The 17,799-nt window shown below is 42.9% G+C and overlaps 1 protein-coding gene across 1 annotated transcript; it reads right to left on the bottom strand.

The window, feature by feature from the left end:
* Positions 1-5,012: 5,012 nt before the first annotated feature.
* On the bottom strand, positions 5,013-5,978 carry LOC120030972 (keratin-associated protein 4-4-like). The gene is made up of 2 exons (XM_038976477.1): positions 5,185-5,978; positions 5,013-5,022 (listed from the first exon to the last, which is right to left on the bottom strand). Exons 1-2 carry the CDS (start codon positions 5,976-5,978, stop codon positions 5,013-5,015), a joined length of 804 nt encoding a protein of 267 aa, XP_038832405.1.
* Between the last annotated feature and the right edge of the window lie 11,821 nt (positions 5,979-17,799).

The raw sequence follows: 17,799 nt of genomic DNA, 5'->3' as shown, positions 1-17,799 counted from the left end.
GTGAATATACTGTCTGACCCCCCCCCCCCCCCCATGCAGCAGCACCTGGTGAATATACTGTCTGACCCCCCCCCCCCCATGCAGCAGCACCTGGTGAATATACTGTCTGACCCCCCCCCCCCCCCCCCCCCCCATGCAGCAGCACCTGGTGAATATACTGTCTGACCCCCCCCCCCCATGCAGCAGCACCTGGTGAATATACTGTCTGACCCCCCCCCCCCCCCCCCCATGCAGCAGCACCTGGTGAATATACTGTCTGACCCCCCCCCCCCCCCATGCAGCAGCACCTGGTGAATATACTGTCTGACCCCCCCCCCCCCCCCATGCAGCAGCACCAGACATCATGTGCAAAAGGCCCAGTACAAAACAACAAAATCATCTTGACCTTTTTCCTTTCATTCTTTTTTTATTTCATTTTAAAAGGTCAGATTGTTTCTTTGATTTGATGTACATATTTCACATGAAGCAATTCAAAGGCTGTGTTTCACCTTTTTTGGTCCTCTCATAGAGCACACAGTGGTCCTCTCATAGAGCTCACAGTGGTCCTCTCATAGAGCTCACAGTGGTCCTCTCATAGAGCACACAGTGGTCCTCTCATAGAGCTCACAGTGGTCCTCTCATAGAGCTCACAGTGGTCCTCTCATAGAGCTCACAGTGGTCCTCTCATAGAGCTCACAGTGGTCCTCTCATAGAGCTCACAGTGGTCCTCTCATAGAGCTCACAGTGGTCCTCTCATAGAGCTCACAGTGGTCCTCTCATAGAGCTCACAGTGGTCCTCTCATAGAGCACACAGTGGTCCTCTCATAGAGCTCACAGTGGTCCTCTCATAGAGCTCACAGTGGTCCTCTCATAGAGCTCACAGTGGTCCTCTCATAGAGCACACAGTGGTCCTCTCATAGAGCTCACAGTGGTCCTCTCATAGAGCTCACAGTGGTCCTCTCATAGAGCTCACAGTGGTCCTCTCATAGAGCACACAGTGGTCCTCTCATAGAGCACACAGTGGTCCTCTCATAGAGCACACAGTGGTCCTCTCATAGAGCACACAGTGGTCCTCTCATAGAGCACACAGTGGTCCTCTCATAGAGCTCACAGTGGTCCTCTCATAGAGCTCACAGTGGTCCTCTCATAGAGCACACAGTGGTCCTCTCATAGAGCTCACAGTGCAACAGGAACATAGAGGTCAGAGGTCAACAGTAGAGCTGTTCTCTAACCAACAACATACTCTGTTCCTCATAATGCTGATGGTGCTTTGATGTGTTCCAGACCAGACACCGTTGTGTCAGCAGGGCCCGGACCGGGCAGAGTTTGGTCTGAACGGTTCTTCCGTTGTGTCAGCAGGGCCCGGGCCGGGCAGAGTTTGGTCTGAACGGTTCTTCCGTTGTGTCAGCAGGGCCCGGACCGGGCAGAGTTTGGTCTGAACGGTTCTTCCGTTGTCAGCAGGGCCCGGACCGGGCAGAGTTTGGTCTGAACGGTTCTTCCGTTGTGTCAGCAGGGCCCGGACCGGGCAGAGTTTGGTCTGAACGGTTCTTCCGTTGTGTCAGCAGGGCCCGGACCGGGCAGAGTTTGGTCTGAACGGTTCTTCCGTTGTGTCAGCAGGGCCCGGACCGGGCAGAGTTTGGTCTGAACGGTTCTTCCGTTGTGTCAGCAGGGCCCGGACCGGGCAGAGTTTGGTCTGAACGGTTCTTCCGTTGTGTCAGCAGGGCCCGGACCGGGCAGAGTTTGGTCTGAACGGTTCTTCCGTTGTGTCAGCAGGGCCCGGACCGGGCAGAGTTTGGTCTGAACGGTTCTTCCGTTGTGTCAGCAGGGCCCGGACCGGGCAGAGTTTGGTCTGAACGGTTCTTCCGTTGTGTCAGCAGGGCCCGGACCGGGCAGAGTTTGGTCTGAACGGTTCTTCCGTTGTGTCAGCAGGGCCCGGACCGGGCAGAGTTTGGTCTGAACGGTTCTTCCGTTGTCAGCAGGGCCCGGACCGGGCAGAGTTTGGTCTGAACGGTTCTTCCGTTGTCAGCAGGGCCCGGACCGGGCAGAGTTTGGTCTGAACGGTTCTTCCGTTGTGTCAGCAGGGCCCGGACCGGGCAGAGTTTGGTCTGAACGGTTCTTCCGTTGTGTCAGCAGGGCCCGGGCCGGGCAGAGTTTGGTCTGAACGGTTCTTCCGTTGTGTCAGCAGGGCCCGGGCCGGGCAGAGTTTGGTCTGAACGGTTCTTCCGTTGTGTCAGCAGGGCCCGGACCGGGCAGAGTTTGGTCTGACCTATTTGGGTCACGTGTTCTATATATGGTTCAACATGAATGAATTCATTCATTTTTCTTTAAACTATGAAACCGAACAAAAGGTGAGATGTTATTGTGGACCGGATCCATACAGCGGGTTCCACGTGGTCCGTTAGTCTGGTCTCTACCTACCGACCCACTGGCTGGGTTCTGTTCTACTGGCAGCTGATCCATAGTCAGGATGTCTCTACTGGTGGACTTCTCACTTAGCGAGCTTGTGCAAAGTCTGCTTCTGAGGTTATGTCTGATATGACAAGCTTTGGTAACCTGAGTTTGTTTTATTTAGTTGTAGTATTATTCATCTGATACTGACTGACCTGGCTGGCTGGCTGGCTGACTGACCTGGCTGGCTGGCTGATGCCCAGCAGACAGTAAGGAGAAGTGATTTATAACAGTAGCCTTGGTCTCTGTTGCAGCAGGGACAGAGAAACTTCTCTCTCTGTTGCAGCAGGGACAGAGAAACTCCTCTCTGTGTTGCAGCAGGGACAGAGAAACTCCTCTCTGTGTGTTGCAGCAGGGACAGAGAAACTCCTCTCTGTGTGTTGCAGCAGGGACAGAGAAACTCCTCTCTGTGTGTTGCAGCAGGGACAGAGAAACTCCTCTCTGTTGCAGCAGGGACAGAGAAACTCTTCTGTGTGTTGCAGCAGGGACAGAGAAACTCCTATCTGTGTGTTGCAGCAGGGACAGAGAAACTCCTCTCTGTGTGTTGCAGCAGGGACAGAGAAACTCCTCTCTGTGTGTTGCAGCAGGGACAGAGAAACTCCTATCTGTGTGTTGCAGCAGGGACAGAGAAACTCCTATCTGTGTGTTGCAGCAGGGACAGAGAAACTCCTATCTGTGTGTTGCAGCAGGGACAGAGAAACTCCTATCTGTGTGTTGCAGCAGAGACAGAGAAACTCCTCTCTGTGTGTTGCAGCAGAGACAGAGAAACTCCTCTCTGTGTGTTGCAGCAGAGACAGAGAAACTCCTCTCTGTGTGTTGCAGCAGAGACAGAGAAACTCCTCTCTGTGTGTTGCAGCAGAGACAGAGAAACTCCTCTCTGTGTTGCAGCAGAGACAGAGAAACTCCTCTCTGTGTTGCAGCAGAGACAGAGAAACTCCTCTCTGTGTGTTGCAGCAGAGACAGAGAAACTCCTCTCTGTGTGTTGCAGCAGAGACAGAGAAACTCCTCTGTGTGTTGCAGCAGAGACAGAGAAACTCCTCTCTGTGTTGCAGCAGGGACAGAGAAACTCCTCTCTGTGTTGCAGCAGAGACAGAGAAACTCCTCTCTGTGTGTTGCAGCAGAGACAGAGAAACTCCTCTCTGTGTGTTGCAGCAGAGACAGAGAAACTCCTCTCTGTGTGTTGCAGCAGAGACAGAGAAACTCCTCTCTGTGTTGCAGCAGGGACAGAGAAACTCTTCTGTGTGTTGCAGCAGAGACAGAGAAACTCCTCTCTGTGTGTTGCAGCAGAGACAGAGAAACTCCTCTCTGTGTTGCAGCAGGTTTGGTCAAAGCACCTGCCAGTCCCAAGGTTAAGGAAATGAATGTTGTTGAAAGCAAGCAAGCTAGGTGACAATATGATGGTGGATATATCTTTTAGTTTTTGTTGCTTTTAAACCCCCCCCCCCCCCCCCCCCCCCCCCACACCACCACAATACTTGAATGTGCCTTTAGGATAATCCCAGGGTTTCCATAGTAACGTGCTAGGGAATGGAGCACACTGTTTGCTATTAGGACAGCGGGACAGAGTTGACTTCATATACCCTGAATGGTCATTGTCCTGTAATACTGTTGGATCAAAAATAAACCGTGTGGATAACTCAAATCAGAATGTATGGTTGTGTGGCCCACAGTTGCATACCAAATGTGTTGTTAGCATGTACTAACCTAGGATGAGATGGTCTTCTTAGAGTCATCCTAGGTACTAATGTGATAGAATGACTCGTTGGTTACGTTCTGAAAGGTGCCCTATTCTCTTTTATAGTGCACTACTTTTGCAAAGGGCTCTGGTCTAAAGTAGTGCACTATATAGGGAATAGGGTGCCATAGGGCTCTGGTCTAAAGTAGTGCACTATATAGGGAATAGGGTTCCATAGGGCTCTGGTCTAAAGTAGTGCACTATATAGGGAAAAGGGTGCCATTTGTGACTCAAACATTGTGATACACTGGACGATCCTCCACCATTGGTTATGGTTTAGGCAGGGAATATTGGCCTCAGTAAATACTGGCGCCTCAGTTAAATACTGGCGCCTCAGTTAAATACTGGCGCCTCAGTTAAATACTGGCGCCTCAGTTAAATACTGGCGCCTCAGTTAAATACTGGCGCCTCAGTTAAATACTGGCGCCTCAGTTAAATACTGGCGCCTCAGTTAAATACTGGCGCCTCAGTTAAATACTGGCGCCTCAGTTAAATACTGGCGCCTCAGTTAAATACTGGCGCCTCAGTAAAATACTGGCGCCTCAGTAAAATACTGGCGCCTCAGTAAAATACTGGCGCCTCAGTTAAATACTGGCGCCTCAGTTAAATACTGGCGCCTCAGTAAATACTGGCCTCAGAACAGCGTGGACCATCACATTCCATTTGTTTGTTGTTTCCCATGAGATCATGAGATTCAGGGGAGTTTTGTGTCACTGTGGAGCTGCAGTTAGAACCTGACTGATGTTTTGAAAAACCACCTGAACTTGTTCAATAAAATGTATTTTTTATAACCGTACATGCTTATGGCTGAGTTGATCCGTTTTCAATCAGTGATGCTTCTACACAGGTCTTAGAAGGAACTGAAATCTCATGTTTAGGGACAGGGAGAGGGAGAGATGTGATTGTATACAAATGTAAGCGAGGTTTGCAAATTGACCACAAGAAGCCCAAACAGATAATATTTGACTAAAACATAATTTCAGTCTACAAATGATTTGTAATTATGTTCCATCCCCACCGACCATCCAGCGGCTGAATTAATACACAGGGCCTTCAGACAGTACATGTTAATACACAGGGACTTCAGACAGTACGTGTTAATACACAGGGCCTTCAGACGGTACATGTTAATACACAGGGCCTTCAGACAGTACGTGTTTATACACAGGGACTTCAGACAGTACGTGTTAATACACAGGGCCTTCAGACAGTACGTGTTTATACACAGGGACTTCAGACAGTACATGTTAATACACAGGGCCTTCAGACAGTACATGTTAATACACAGGGCCTTCAGACAGTACATGTTAATACACAGGGCCTTCAGACAGTACGTGTTTATACACAGGGCCTTCAGACAGTACGTGTTTATACACAGGGCCTTCAGACAGTACGTGTTTATACACAGGGCCTTCAGACAGTACATGTTAATACACAGGGCCTTCAGACAGTACATGTTAATACACAGGGCCTTCAGACAGTACGTGTTTATACACAGGGCCTTCAGACAGTACGTGTTTATACACAGGGCCTTCAGACAGTACATGTTAATACACAGGGCCTTCAGACAGTACATGTTAATACACAGGGCCTTCAGACAGTACGTGTTAATACACAGGGCCTTCAGACAGTACGTGTTTATACACAGGGCCTTCAGACAGTACGTGTTTATACACAGGGCCTTCAGACAGTACGTGTTTATACACAGGGCCTTCAGACAGTACGTGTTTATACACAGGGCCTTCAGACAGTACATGTTAATACACAGGGCCTTCAGACAGTACATGTTAATACACAGGGCCTTCAGACAGTACATGTTAATACACAGGGCCTTCAGACAGTACGTGTTTATACACAGGGCCTTCAGACAGTACGTGTTTATACACAGGGCCTTCAGACAGTACGTGTTTATACACAGGGCCTTCAGACAGTACTTTTTTTTTATTTTATTTTATTGGGGTGGATCAGCTTAATATTGCGGAAAGAATGTTGCTTCCAATGTAATTGTCTGCATCATTTCCAATCCCCCATATTTTTTTGGGTAAATATATATATCCATACACGCATGCATACATACATACATATATACATACACATACCTATATAGACATACATACTTTTTTAAAGAATATACCTTTATTATTATTCCCCGCAACCCTACCACCGCTCCCCCAATTGGAGTAAACTAATAAACACTTCTGCTTTTACCTTCAATTTATACATCTTATACCTATTTTACAGACACAGACTACTTTATAATAGTTCTCTCTTGTTTGTTCTTAGTCCTTCCTCTATTTCTGTTGTCCATCCAATTTTATTTCCACTTGTAACTGTGCTATTTCACAAAAGCTCCGCACCTATACACATTTCACAGATCCCGTATGCCCTACATTGTTTATCTTGTTATTAGTTCCACCCTTCAGTTCCACTCAACCCTTCCCATCTATCTTCCAACATCATCCATTTCGGATTTTTATTTGCCATATATTTTTCAACTGTGCTGTGATGCTTCACAAAAGATTTGAACCTTCCTATTCTCATAGCTTCTACAGATTGTAAATTAAAAATAAACATTTTTGCTAAAATAATTATTATATTATTGATTGATTGACTATGGCTTTTCAAATCCCCCAGTATTGCTATCTGTAGCGTTAGTTCTAGGCAAATGTTGCAATTCTTCAGCCATTCCTGGACCTGTGACCAAAAACGAGCTACATATGGACAATACCAAAATAAATGATCTAATGACTCTGCCTCCTCACAACAGAATCTGCAGAGCTGGGAAGATTGTATACCCCATATATATAACATTCTATTAGTTGCAAGAATTTTGTACAGTAATTTAAATTGAAAAATTCGAAGTTTTGAATCCGGCGTTGTTTTGCGTATCAATTCATAAACCATGTGCCATGGAATGGGTACATCGAAAATCTCTTCCCAACTATTTTGCAATTTATATGGCACAGCTGTCAGTTTTTTGGTCCTTAAATGAAATTGGTATATGTTTTTATTTATCACACTTTTCTTTAACCATTTATGTTCTTTAATACAGGGCCGACATACAAGTTCCTTACTTTTTTCCCCTTCTACTTGCCTCTTCCATTTTTGTGGTAATGCTGCAATTAATTGGTTGTAATTTTGGGTAGAGCAGACATTTCCATATGTCTGTGTTAGCTGCATGTGTGACAACTCCACCAGTCCTATTTATGATATCATTCACAAAAATTATACCTTTTTTAAACATTTCTTCGATAAATACAGTTTTTTTATCAATTACTATATTTGAATTTAACCACAATATTTGTTGTACTATTTGTTCCGTCCTTTCAGGTGGATTAAACTGAAATTGCAACCAACTTTCTAAGGCTTGTTTAAAAAATAAGGATATTTTGGAGATTATTTCCTTTTCAAACAACCGAAAGTGAGCAGGTGTAATCTGAATAAAGGGAAAAAGGCCCTTCTTGAACATAGGATGAGACATTCGTACCAATTTACTAGAGAACCAGTTTGGATTTAAGTATAACTTTTGTATGACTGATGCCTTTAGTGAGAGGTCTAATGCTTTAATATTTAATAATTTCTGCCCTCCGAATTCATATTCGTTATATAAATAGGCCCTTTTAATTTTATCTGGCTTGCCGTTCCAAATAAAATGGAATATTTTTTGTTCATATAATTTAAAAAGCAGGTCACTAGGTGTAGGCAAAACCATAAGCAAATAGGTAAACTGTGATATGACTAAAGAGTTAATCAGGGTGATTTTTCCACAAATAGACAAGTATTTTCCTTTCCATGGTAGCAAGATCTTATCTATTTTTGCTAACTTTCTATAAAAATTTATTGGAGTGAGATCATTTCTTTCTTTTGGGATTTTTATACCGAGTATGTCCACATCTCCGTCAGACCATTTAATTGGTAAACTACATGGCAATATAAAATGTGTATTTTTTAGTGATCCAATACGTAATATGGTACATTTATCATAATTTGGTTTTAATCCAGAGAGGATAGCAAAGGTATCTAGATCCTCTATGAGGCCGTGGAGAGACTCTAGTTGTGGTTTTAAAAGAAAACATGAATCATCAGCGTACAATGACACCTTAGTTTTTAAGCCACGGATTTCTAATCCATTAATATTAATGTTTGATCTAATTTTAACAGCTAACATTTCGATGGCAATAATAAATAGATATGCCGATAGTGGACAACCTTGTTTTACTCCTCTAGATAGTTTAAAACTTTCTGAGATGTAGCCATTATTTACTATTTTACACCTAGGGTTACTATACATAATTTTAACCCATTTTATAAGAGATTCCCCAAAATTGAAATATTCTAGGCATTTATATATAAACTCCAGTCGTACTTTATCAAAAGCCTTTTCAAAATCAGCTATGAAAACCAGACCTGGTGTCCCCGATATTTCATAGTGTTCTATTGTTTCCAGTACTTGCCTTATATTATCTCCAATGTATCGTCCATGTAAAAAACCTGTCTGATTAGGATGAATAATATCTGACAAAACTTTTTTTATTCTATGCGCCAAGCATTTTGCTAGGATTTTTGCATCACAACACTGAAGTGTAAGAGGTCTCCAATTTTTTAATTGGACTGGATCTTTATATATACCACTTGGGTCCTGTTTCAGTAATAACGATATCAGACCTTCTTGTTGCGTGTCTGATAATCTACCATTTATATAGGAGTGGTTAAAACAAGCTAATAATGGTCCTTTGAGTATATCAAAAAAAGTTTTGTATACTTCCACTGGTATGCCATCCAGCCCTGGAGTTTTCCCATCCTTAAAGGCCCCAATTGCATCAAGCAGTTCCTCCTCTGTAATTTGGCCTTCACATGAGTCTTTCTGTACAGATGTTAATTTTACATTATTAATAGGAAAAAAATCCATACAATTAGTTTCAGTTAGTGGAGATGGAGGAGCCTGAAACGAAAACATATTCTTAAAGTACTTTACTTCCTCTTTCAAAATATCATTTGGTGAATCATGCGTGACTCCATCATTTGTAACAAGTTTTAATACATTTTTTTTGGTAGCATTTCTATATTGAAGATTGAAAAAGAATTTGGTGCATTTTTCCCCATATTCCATCCAGTTCGCTTTATTTTTATAATATATTACACTGGATCTTTCTTGAATAAGTTCCTCCATTTCTTTTTGTTTTTCCTCTAACTTATTCTGTGCCTCTATGGTACTGTTTTTATTGCTATCTAACTGTACTGTTAGTCCTTCAATTTCCTTTGTTAATATGGACTCTTTTGATCTAAATTCCCTTTGTTTTATAGATGAGTACTGAATTGCATGGCCTCTAAAGGCACACTTAAAAGTGTCCCATACAATAAGGGGATCTGCTGTACCTATGTTATGTCTGAAAAAGTCAGTTATAAAATCTTCTGTCCTAGTTCTAAACAATTTATCATCTAGTAGACTTTGATTAAATTTCCAATATCCTCGCCCACGTGGAAATTCTGTAAGAGAAATATATATGCCAATTATGTGATGATCCGACCGCATTCTGTCCCCTATCAACACTTTTTTAACTTTTGGTGCCAGAGAGAATGGTATAAGAAAGTAGTCAATACGACTAGCTTGATTCAGCCTCCGCCATGTATATCTCACTAAATCAGGGTATTTAAGTCTCCATATATCCACTAATTCCAATATATCCATGACATTCATGATTTCCTTAAGTGCCTGAGGGTGATAGTTTGTAGTGTGATTTCCTTTCCGGTCTATAGAGGTATTTAAGACCGTATTAAAATCTCCCACTATAATAATAGAGTCTAGTGTTGCTTGTAGAGTTGATAAATTCTTATATATATTTTCAAAGAAGCTTGGATCATCATTATTCGGACCGTATAGGTTAACAAGCCATATTTGTTTATTGTCCAATAACATATTTAAAATAATCCATCTACCTTGAGGATCTGTTTGGACAATTTGCACATTTGGATCAAAATTATTGTTAATTAAAACCATCACCCCTTTTGAATTTCTTTGCCCATGGGAGAAATATATTTTGCCCCCCCAGTTCTTTTTCCACAAAACTTCATCTAAAACTGTTGAATGGGTTTCCTGTAAACAATAGATATTATAATCCTTCTCTTTTAGCCAGGTAAATACTGATCGTCTTTTCTTATTATCTGCTAAGCCATTACAATTGTAACTGGCTATACTTATTTCACCACTTACCATAATGAGACACACCTTTCATTCTTTTAATCAGAATATATTTTTGTAAACGTACTATTAAAAAGTAACATAATGATTGAGTGTCTATATAGTTGTACCATGATATTTGCATTTCTACTAAGTAAACCTCCAATTGGTCCCTACTATTCCACCCGCTAAAAGGCCTCATCTCGAGATGGCTTGTCATCCCAATGCCCGGTAGACCACCCTCGACCCCCTGTATCCCATAGCCCTGAACCGACTGGGATCCATTCTTTGAAAAGAGCATACAGTGCCATTTACCGAATTGAAGAAGATCAATTACCATATGCATTTCCATTGCCCTCACCTCGATTTGTATTATATATATCTGTGGATCATCCTCTATTGTCCCTAACATCTTTTACTTCTTCCTTCGCAACAGTTGTGGGATACACACATACACCCACACACACTCAGCCCTTACCCCCACACAACCATAAGCTCACTTTCTCAACAATTGCACCATCCCAGAGCCCAACTCAAGATGGGTCATGATTTACAAATGCACTTGCAGTTGCAGCTGCATGAGAAGGCCTGCAAGACCGCACAAAAAATTAGCAAAAATTGAGAGATTTATTTACCATTGTCATATCCTAGATAATGGAGGTCAAATGTACACCTTATTCCTGAAACACCCACAATACGGCCACCCGTCATGACCATGTCCCCACGCATCTCCATGCAGTCCGACTTTGATTTTGTGCCGCCAGGGCCACAATAATATACCCCCTCTCTGAATGTCCGAGTGTGACCCCCTCCCCATGGGTTACTGCAGCTAGTGTTGCCAGCACTGCCACTGCCTGGGTGGGGGCACCCCACCGGAATCCCCACCGGCTAGGTACAAGGTCGTCATGGTTCTCATTAGCAGCTTTGAGAATTTCCTTGTATATTATGCTCTCCCTTTATGGGGCTTTGGCTTTGCAGGACCAACCCTGCCAAGCAGGCTCAGAATCTTGAGGGGGCAGTGCTGCTCTTGGTCTCTGACCTCATTTTAGCTGCATACAGACCGCTTACAGCGGGCACATATAACAGTTAGGGACTTCTCCTTAGTATCAGACAGTACATGTTAATACACAGGGCCTTCAGACAGTACATGTTAATACACAGGGCCTTCAGACAGTACATGTTAATACACAGGGCCTTCAGACAGTACATGTTAATACACAGGGCCTTCAGACAGTACGTGTTAATACACAGGGCCTTCAGACGGTACATGTTAATACACCCCTTGACTTTTTCCATGTTTTGTTTTGTTACAGACTGAATTTTAAATTTTTTTTTGTCAATCAACATATATATATATATTTTTTACTAATAATTTTTCTTCCATTTTGACAGAGTATTTTGTGTCGATAGTTGATAAACAACGAAATAAATGTTAATCCCATTTTGTAACACAACAAAATGTGGAAAAAGTCAAAATGTGAGAATACTTTCTGACAACCAGAGATATTAGAGAAAGGAGGAGATGGGAATCACACAACCAGAGATATTAGAGAAAGGAGGAGATGGGAATCACACAACCAGAGATATTAGAGAAAGGAGGAGATAGGAATCACAACCAGAGATATTAGAGAAAGGAGGAGATGGGAATCACACAACCAGAGATATTAGAGAAAGGAGGAGATGGGAATCACAACCAGAGATATTAGAGAAAGGAGGAGATGGGAATCACAACCAGAGATATTAGAGAAAGGAGGAGATAGGAATCCCACAACCAGAGATATTAGAGAAAGGAGGAGATGGGAATCCCACAACCAGAGATATTAGAGAAAGGAGGAGATAGGAATCCCACAACCAGAGATATTAGAGAAAGGAGGAGATAGGAATCACACAACCAGAGATATTAGAGAAAGGAGGAGATAGGAATCACACAACCAGAGATATTAGAGAAAGGAGGAGATAGGAATCACACAACCAGATATATTAGAGAAAGGAGGAGATGGGAATCCCATAACCAGAGATATTAGAGAAAGGAGGAGATGGGAATCACACAACCAGAGATATTAGAGAAAGGAGGAGATGGGAATCACACAACCAGAGATATTAGAGAAAGGAGGAGATGGGAATCACAACCAGAGATATTAGAGAAAGGAGGAGATGGGAATCACAACCAGAGATATTAGAGAAAGGAGGAGATGGGAATCACACAACCAGAGATATTAGAGAAAGGAGGAGATGGGAATCACACAACCAGAGATATTAGAGAAAGGAGGAGATGGGAATCACAACCAGAGATATTAGAGAAAGGAGGAGATGGGAATCACAACCAGAGATATTAGAGAAAGGAGATGGGAATCACACAACCAGAGATATTAGAGAAAGGAGGAGATGGGAAAACAACCAGAGACATTAGAGAAAGGAGGAGATATGAATCACACAACCAGATATATTAGAGAAAGGAGGAGATGGGAATCCCATAACCAGAGATATTAGAGAAAGGAGGAGATGGGAATCACACAACCAGAGATATTAGAGAAAGGAGGAGATGGGAATCACACAACCAGAGATATTAGAGAAAGGAGGAGATGGGAATCACACAACCAGAGATATTAGAGAAAGGAGGAGATGGGAATCACAACCAGATATATTAGAGAAAGGAGGAGATGGGAATCACAACCAGAGATATTAGAGAAAGGAGGAGATGGGAATCACACAACCAGAGATATTAGAGAAAGGAGGAGATGGGAAAACAACCAGAGACATTAGAGAAAGGAGGAGATATGAATCACACAACCAGATATATTAGAGAAAGGAGGAGATAGGAATCACACAACCAGATATATTAGAGAAAGGAGGAGATGGGAATCCCATAACCAGAGATATTAGAGAAAGGAGGAGATGGGAATCACACAACCAGAGATATTAGAGAAAGGAGGAGATGGGAATCACACAACCAGAGATATTAGAGAAAGGAGGAGATGGGAATCACAACCAGAGATATTAGCGAAAGGAGGAGATGGGAATCACACAACCAGAGATATTAGAGAAAGGAGGAGATGGGAATCACACAACCAGAGATATTAGAGAAAGGAGGAGATGGGAATCACACAACCAGAGATATTAGAGAAAGGATGAGATGGGAATCACAACCAGGGATATTAGAGAAAGGAGGAGATGGGAATCACAACCAGAGATATTAGAGAAAGGAGGAGATGGGAATCACACAACCAGAGATATTAGAGAAAGGAGGAGATGGGAATCACACAACCAGAGATATTAGAGAAAGGAGGAGATGGGAATCACACAACCAGAGATATTAGAGAAAGGAGGAGATGAGAATGAGAGATACTAAGATATTCGCCACGCAATCCCTTTTCAAAGTCGGGGTATGATGCCACGTTCTAAAAATGTCTAACTTGATAACTGGTTGTAGATATGCGCGTGCCACGTTCAACCAGGTAGCAAGTCGAACGTTTCCCGAGTTCCGACAAGCACGTGAACGCAGCAATCAGGCCTGGAATTTAGTGGCCATTTCTGAAGGATATTTTTGTCATATGAAACCGCTTGCATTTCTGATGCACTTTTGAGAACAGTGTATTCCCACTAATTGCTATTTTGGAACATTTGTGCATCTAGCCTCCTGCCTTGTGGGCATCTAGCCTCCTGCCTTGTGGGCATCTAGCCTCCTGCCTCGTGGGCATCTAGCCTCCTGCCTCGTGGGCATCTAGCCTCCTGCCTTGTGGGCATCTAGCCTCCTGCCTCGTGGGCATCTAGCCTCCTGCCTCGTGGGCATCTAGCCTCCTGCCTCGTGGGCATCTAGCCTCCTGCCTCGTGGGCATCTAGCCTCCTGCCTTGTGGGCATCTAGCCTCCTGCCTCGTGGGCATCTAGCCTCCTGCCTCGTGGGCATCAAGCCTCGTGGGCATCTAGCCTCCTGCCTCGTGGGCATCTAGCCTCCTGCCTCGTGGGCATCTAGCCTCCTGCCTCGTGGGCATCTAGCCTCGTGGGCATCAAGCCTCCTGCCTCGTGGGCATCTAGCCTCCTGCCTCGTGGGCATCTAGCCTCCTGCCTTGTGGGCATCTAGCCTCCTGCCTCGTGGGCATCTAGCCTCCTGCCTCGTGGGCATCTAGCCTCCTGCCTCGTGGGCATCTAGCCTCCTGCCTCGTGGGCATCTAGCCTCCTGCCTCGTGGGCATTGCTGTGTTTTTATAATGTGAAGCAATACCCTAATAGCTGATCAACATTTTAAGCTAAACAGTCTGATTCTTTTTGCATCAACCTCATTGCTTTTTTTTTTTTTTTTTTTTTTGAATGTACAGTGGTTGTATTAATTTGTGATCTGACGCTTCCAAACCTGCACCAGAGTCTGTTTTAAGAAAATGTATTTCTCGCAGAGAAGGACAAGATGACCAATAGAATCGGTGAACTTTTGTACTACGGGGGATAGTAATGTTCACATAGGCTAGTGCTTTCGCTGTTCCTTAGGCCTACTGATCTGGTTGGCTGACGGCAAGGAAATATGGAAATGACTTGAACATCCTCAATCTGCACCTTGGAATTGGATCAGAATGACGGGCGCCGTCGCGTCCCCGACGTCCGGCTTCACTTGTAGCCTACTGAGATGCCTGTGGAAAAGGACCTGATCAAATGACGAACATTGACTAATAAGAATTGAGATGCCTGTGAAAAAGACCTGATCACATGACGAACATTGACTAATAAGAATTGAGATGCCTGTGAAAAAGACCTGATCACATGACGAACATTGACTAATACGAATTGAGATATCTGACAGAGCCGTGTGAGGTGCTTCGTAGCACGGGGGAATTATAATGTTTATATTCCTCCCAAAGGGCACAACGGACAGTTAAGCTGCAAGCCATGGATTTCTTTAGGGAGCATTATGATGCTGCTGGGAAATTCTAGTCCTTGCAGCAATAGTGGAGAAACCTGTCTGTTTTCATCGATAGTATCCAACATAATGTGACTTTTCTAAAGCTAAACGATATTACATAGAATAAGTTAATTATCATAAGGTGAATGCACCAATTTGTAAGTCGCTCTGGATAAGAGCGTCTGCTAAATGACTTAAATGTAAATGTAATTATTAAAGATTTGTAATGTTGTACTTCTTCATGAAATTCAATGCTAATGTTGGGCTTTTTGAGCCTAGCGCCCAATCGACTCCCACTGGATGTGTTCCAGCAGATCACTGTTGTGACTTGCTGCCTACATGTCAAATGTATGAAATTGACAAAAAAAAGCATGTGATTGAAAGGTCATGGAGTTTTGACTGCAGAGTTCCTGCAGTTGCTCTTTAGAAACTTCATCCTGCAGCCATCGCCTGCATTGTGGGAGGATCTGTCATCAACCAATCATTTAAGGTGTTTTTTTGTATGACCCATGCGAATGTGACCGAAAGACATGACTGAAACAGGAACCCCTTACAGAAATGTACCGTGGTGCTTTCACTGATACCATGGTATAGTCTGAATCATGGAAATGTACTGTTAGGTTCTTTATATTTCAAAGTAAATAACTCACGGACACTAGAGAAGCTTTAACCAAGTTTAATCATTCCCAAAGGTTCTGTACAGCTGTAATCAGACAGCAAAAAAATGTATATATTCACAGTTATATATCTCCTACTTAAGACACTCCTCCTCCTTACAGTTTATGGCTCCACAGGAAGCTAATAAAGAGGGTAACAGGATAACAAACATTAATTACTGCCTTAAGAGAATCTGTCCTCACCTCCAAGACCTCAACCCCTCCTTCCTCTAATCCACAGATGTCCATCTGTCTCCCCTGTTTCACACGTTGCTCTCCTCTCATCCCCCCCCCCCCAACACATTCCGAAGCCCTCTGTCTTTCTCCAGAGAACCATTCACTTCTAACATGACACCCAGTCTCTTCATTTCCTATCATTCATTTACTACCTCAATGATCAAAGTTTAGCCAATTCAAACAGTACCATGGTTTTAGCCTTGAAATATGATGGTACTACCATGGTGCTGCCATTGTACCTAAATATTACCATGGTATTAGCCTATGATGGTACTACCATGGTGCTGCCATTGTACCTAAATATTACCATGGTATTAACCTATGATGGTACTACCATGGTGCTGCCATTGTACCTAAATATTACCATGGTATTAACCTATGATGGTACTACCATGGTGCTGCCATTGTACCTAAATATTACCATGGTATTAGCCTATGATGGTACTACCATGGTGCTGCCATTGTACCTAAATATGACCATGGTATTGCGTCCTTTATACCATGGTATAGATGTGGATCATGGAAATGTACCGTGGTTTTAAACTGCATTATACAGTCTACCTATAGTAATGCACAATTATTAGAAATGGTACTACCACTTATTATATGGTACCATCTTTATTAATTGTGCATTACTGTAGTACAATGGCAGTATAATGCAGTACATTAATAAACACCTCAAGGTCCAAAGAGGTTGGTTGGCATTACAGTGACCAGTTGTGGAAAAAGTCCCCAATACTTGGATTAAAGTAAAGATACCTGAATAGAAAATGACTCAAGTAAAAAGTAAAGTCACCCAGTAATGTTACTTGATTAAACGTCTAAAACTTTTTGGTTTTAAATATACTTAAATGTAAAAATATAAATAATTTCAAATTCCTTATATTAAAGCAGACGGGAAAATGTTCTTGTTTTTAACATTTGCGGATAGCCAGGGGCACACGCCAACATAATTTACAGAAGATGCATTTGTGTTTGAGTCTGTTAGATCAGAGGCAGTAGGGATGACCACGTGTTCTCTCGATATGTTTGTGAATTGGACCGTTTTCCTAACAAGGGAAAATGTATGGAGTAAAAATAATTTTCTTTAGGAATGTAGTGAAGTAAAAGTTGTCAAATGTAAATACTAGTATGAGCAAGTTTCTGATAAGGTCAGATGCAGGCTACTATTGTTGATCCTAGTTTGTCTGTAATGTCAAAGAAAAAGTGATCATACTTATGTATTGATATCGTTTTTTTGCTCATGTTTGTGTTCCCTGTGTTGCCAACCTGAAATGTGAGATATGGTAGCTTAATCTTTGTCATGTTTTAATCATTTACAGTATTTTTATAGTCCAGGGGTGTAGCGCTTGTTTCGGTCGGCAGAGGGAGCCGGTCTCTCTAGTGGTCTCTTCCGGTACTCTCTCTCTACAGCGGCTCTCTCACTAGCCTGCCTCGTCAGCTGAATGACAGAGACAACTGACAACCGGAGAGACAAACACCAGATAAACGAATATATTTTAAACCTTATCAGGGTGAGCAAGTTATAAAGCATATGGTATGAAACACCAAGAAGCAGAGTGTAATGGTATATTTTTTGACGCTTTGATAGTTGAATTAATTCATCCGTTAGCATAGAAGCTAACCTCGGCTAAAGTTAGCTCCAGTCAAGCTAGCCTGGGGGTGTCATGGCAACAGG

This window comes from Salvelinus namaycush, chromosome 37 (assembly GCF_016432855.1).
Source record: "Salvelinus namaycush isolate Seneca chromosome 37, SaNama_1.0, whole genome shotgun sequence".
Taxonomy (NCBI): Eukaryota; Metazoa; Chordata; class Actinopteri; order Salmoniformes; family Salmonidae; genus Salvelinus; species Salvelinus namaycush.
Note: the sequence above shows the minus strand (reverse complement) of the source record. Positions and strands in the feature narration are given on the sequence as shown.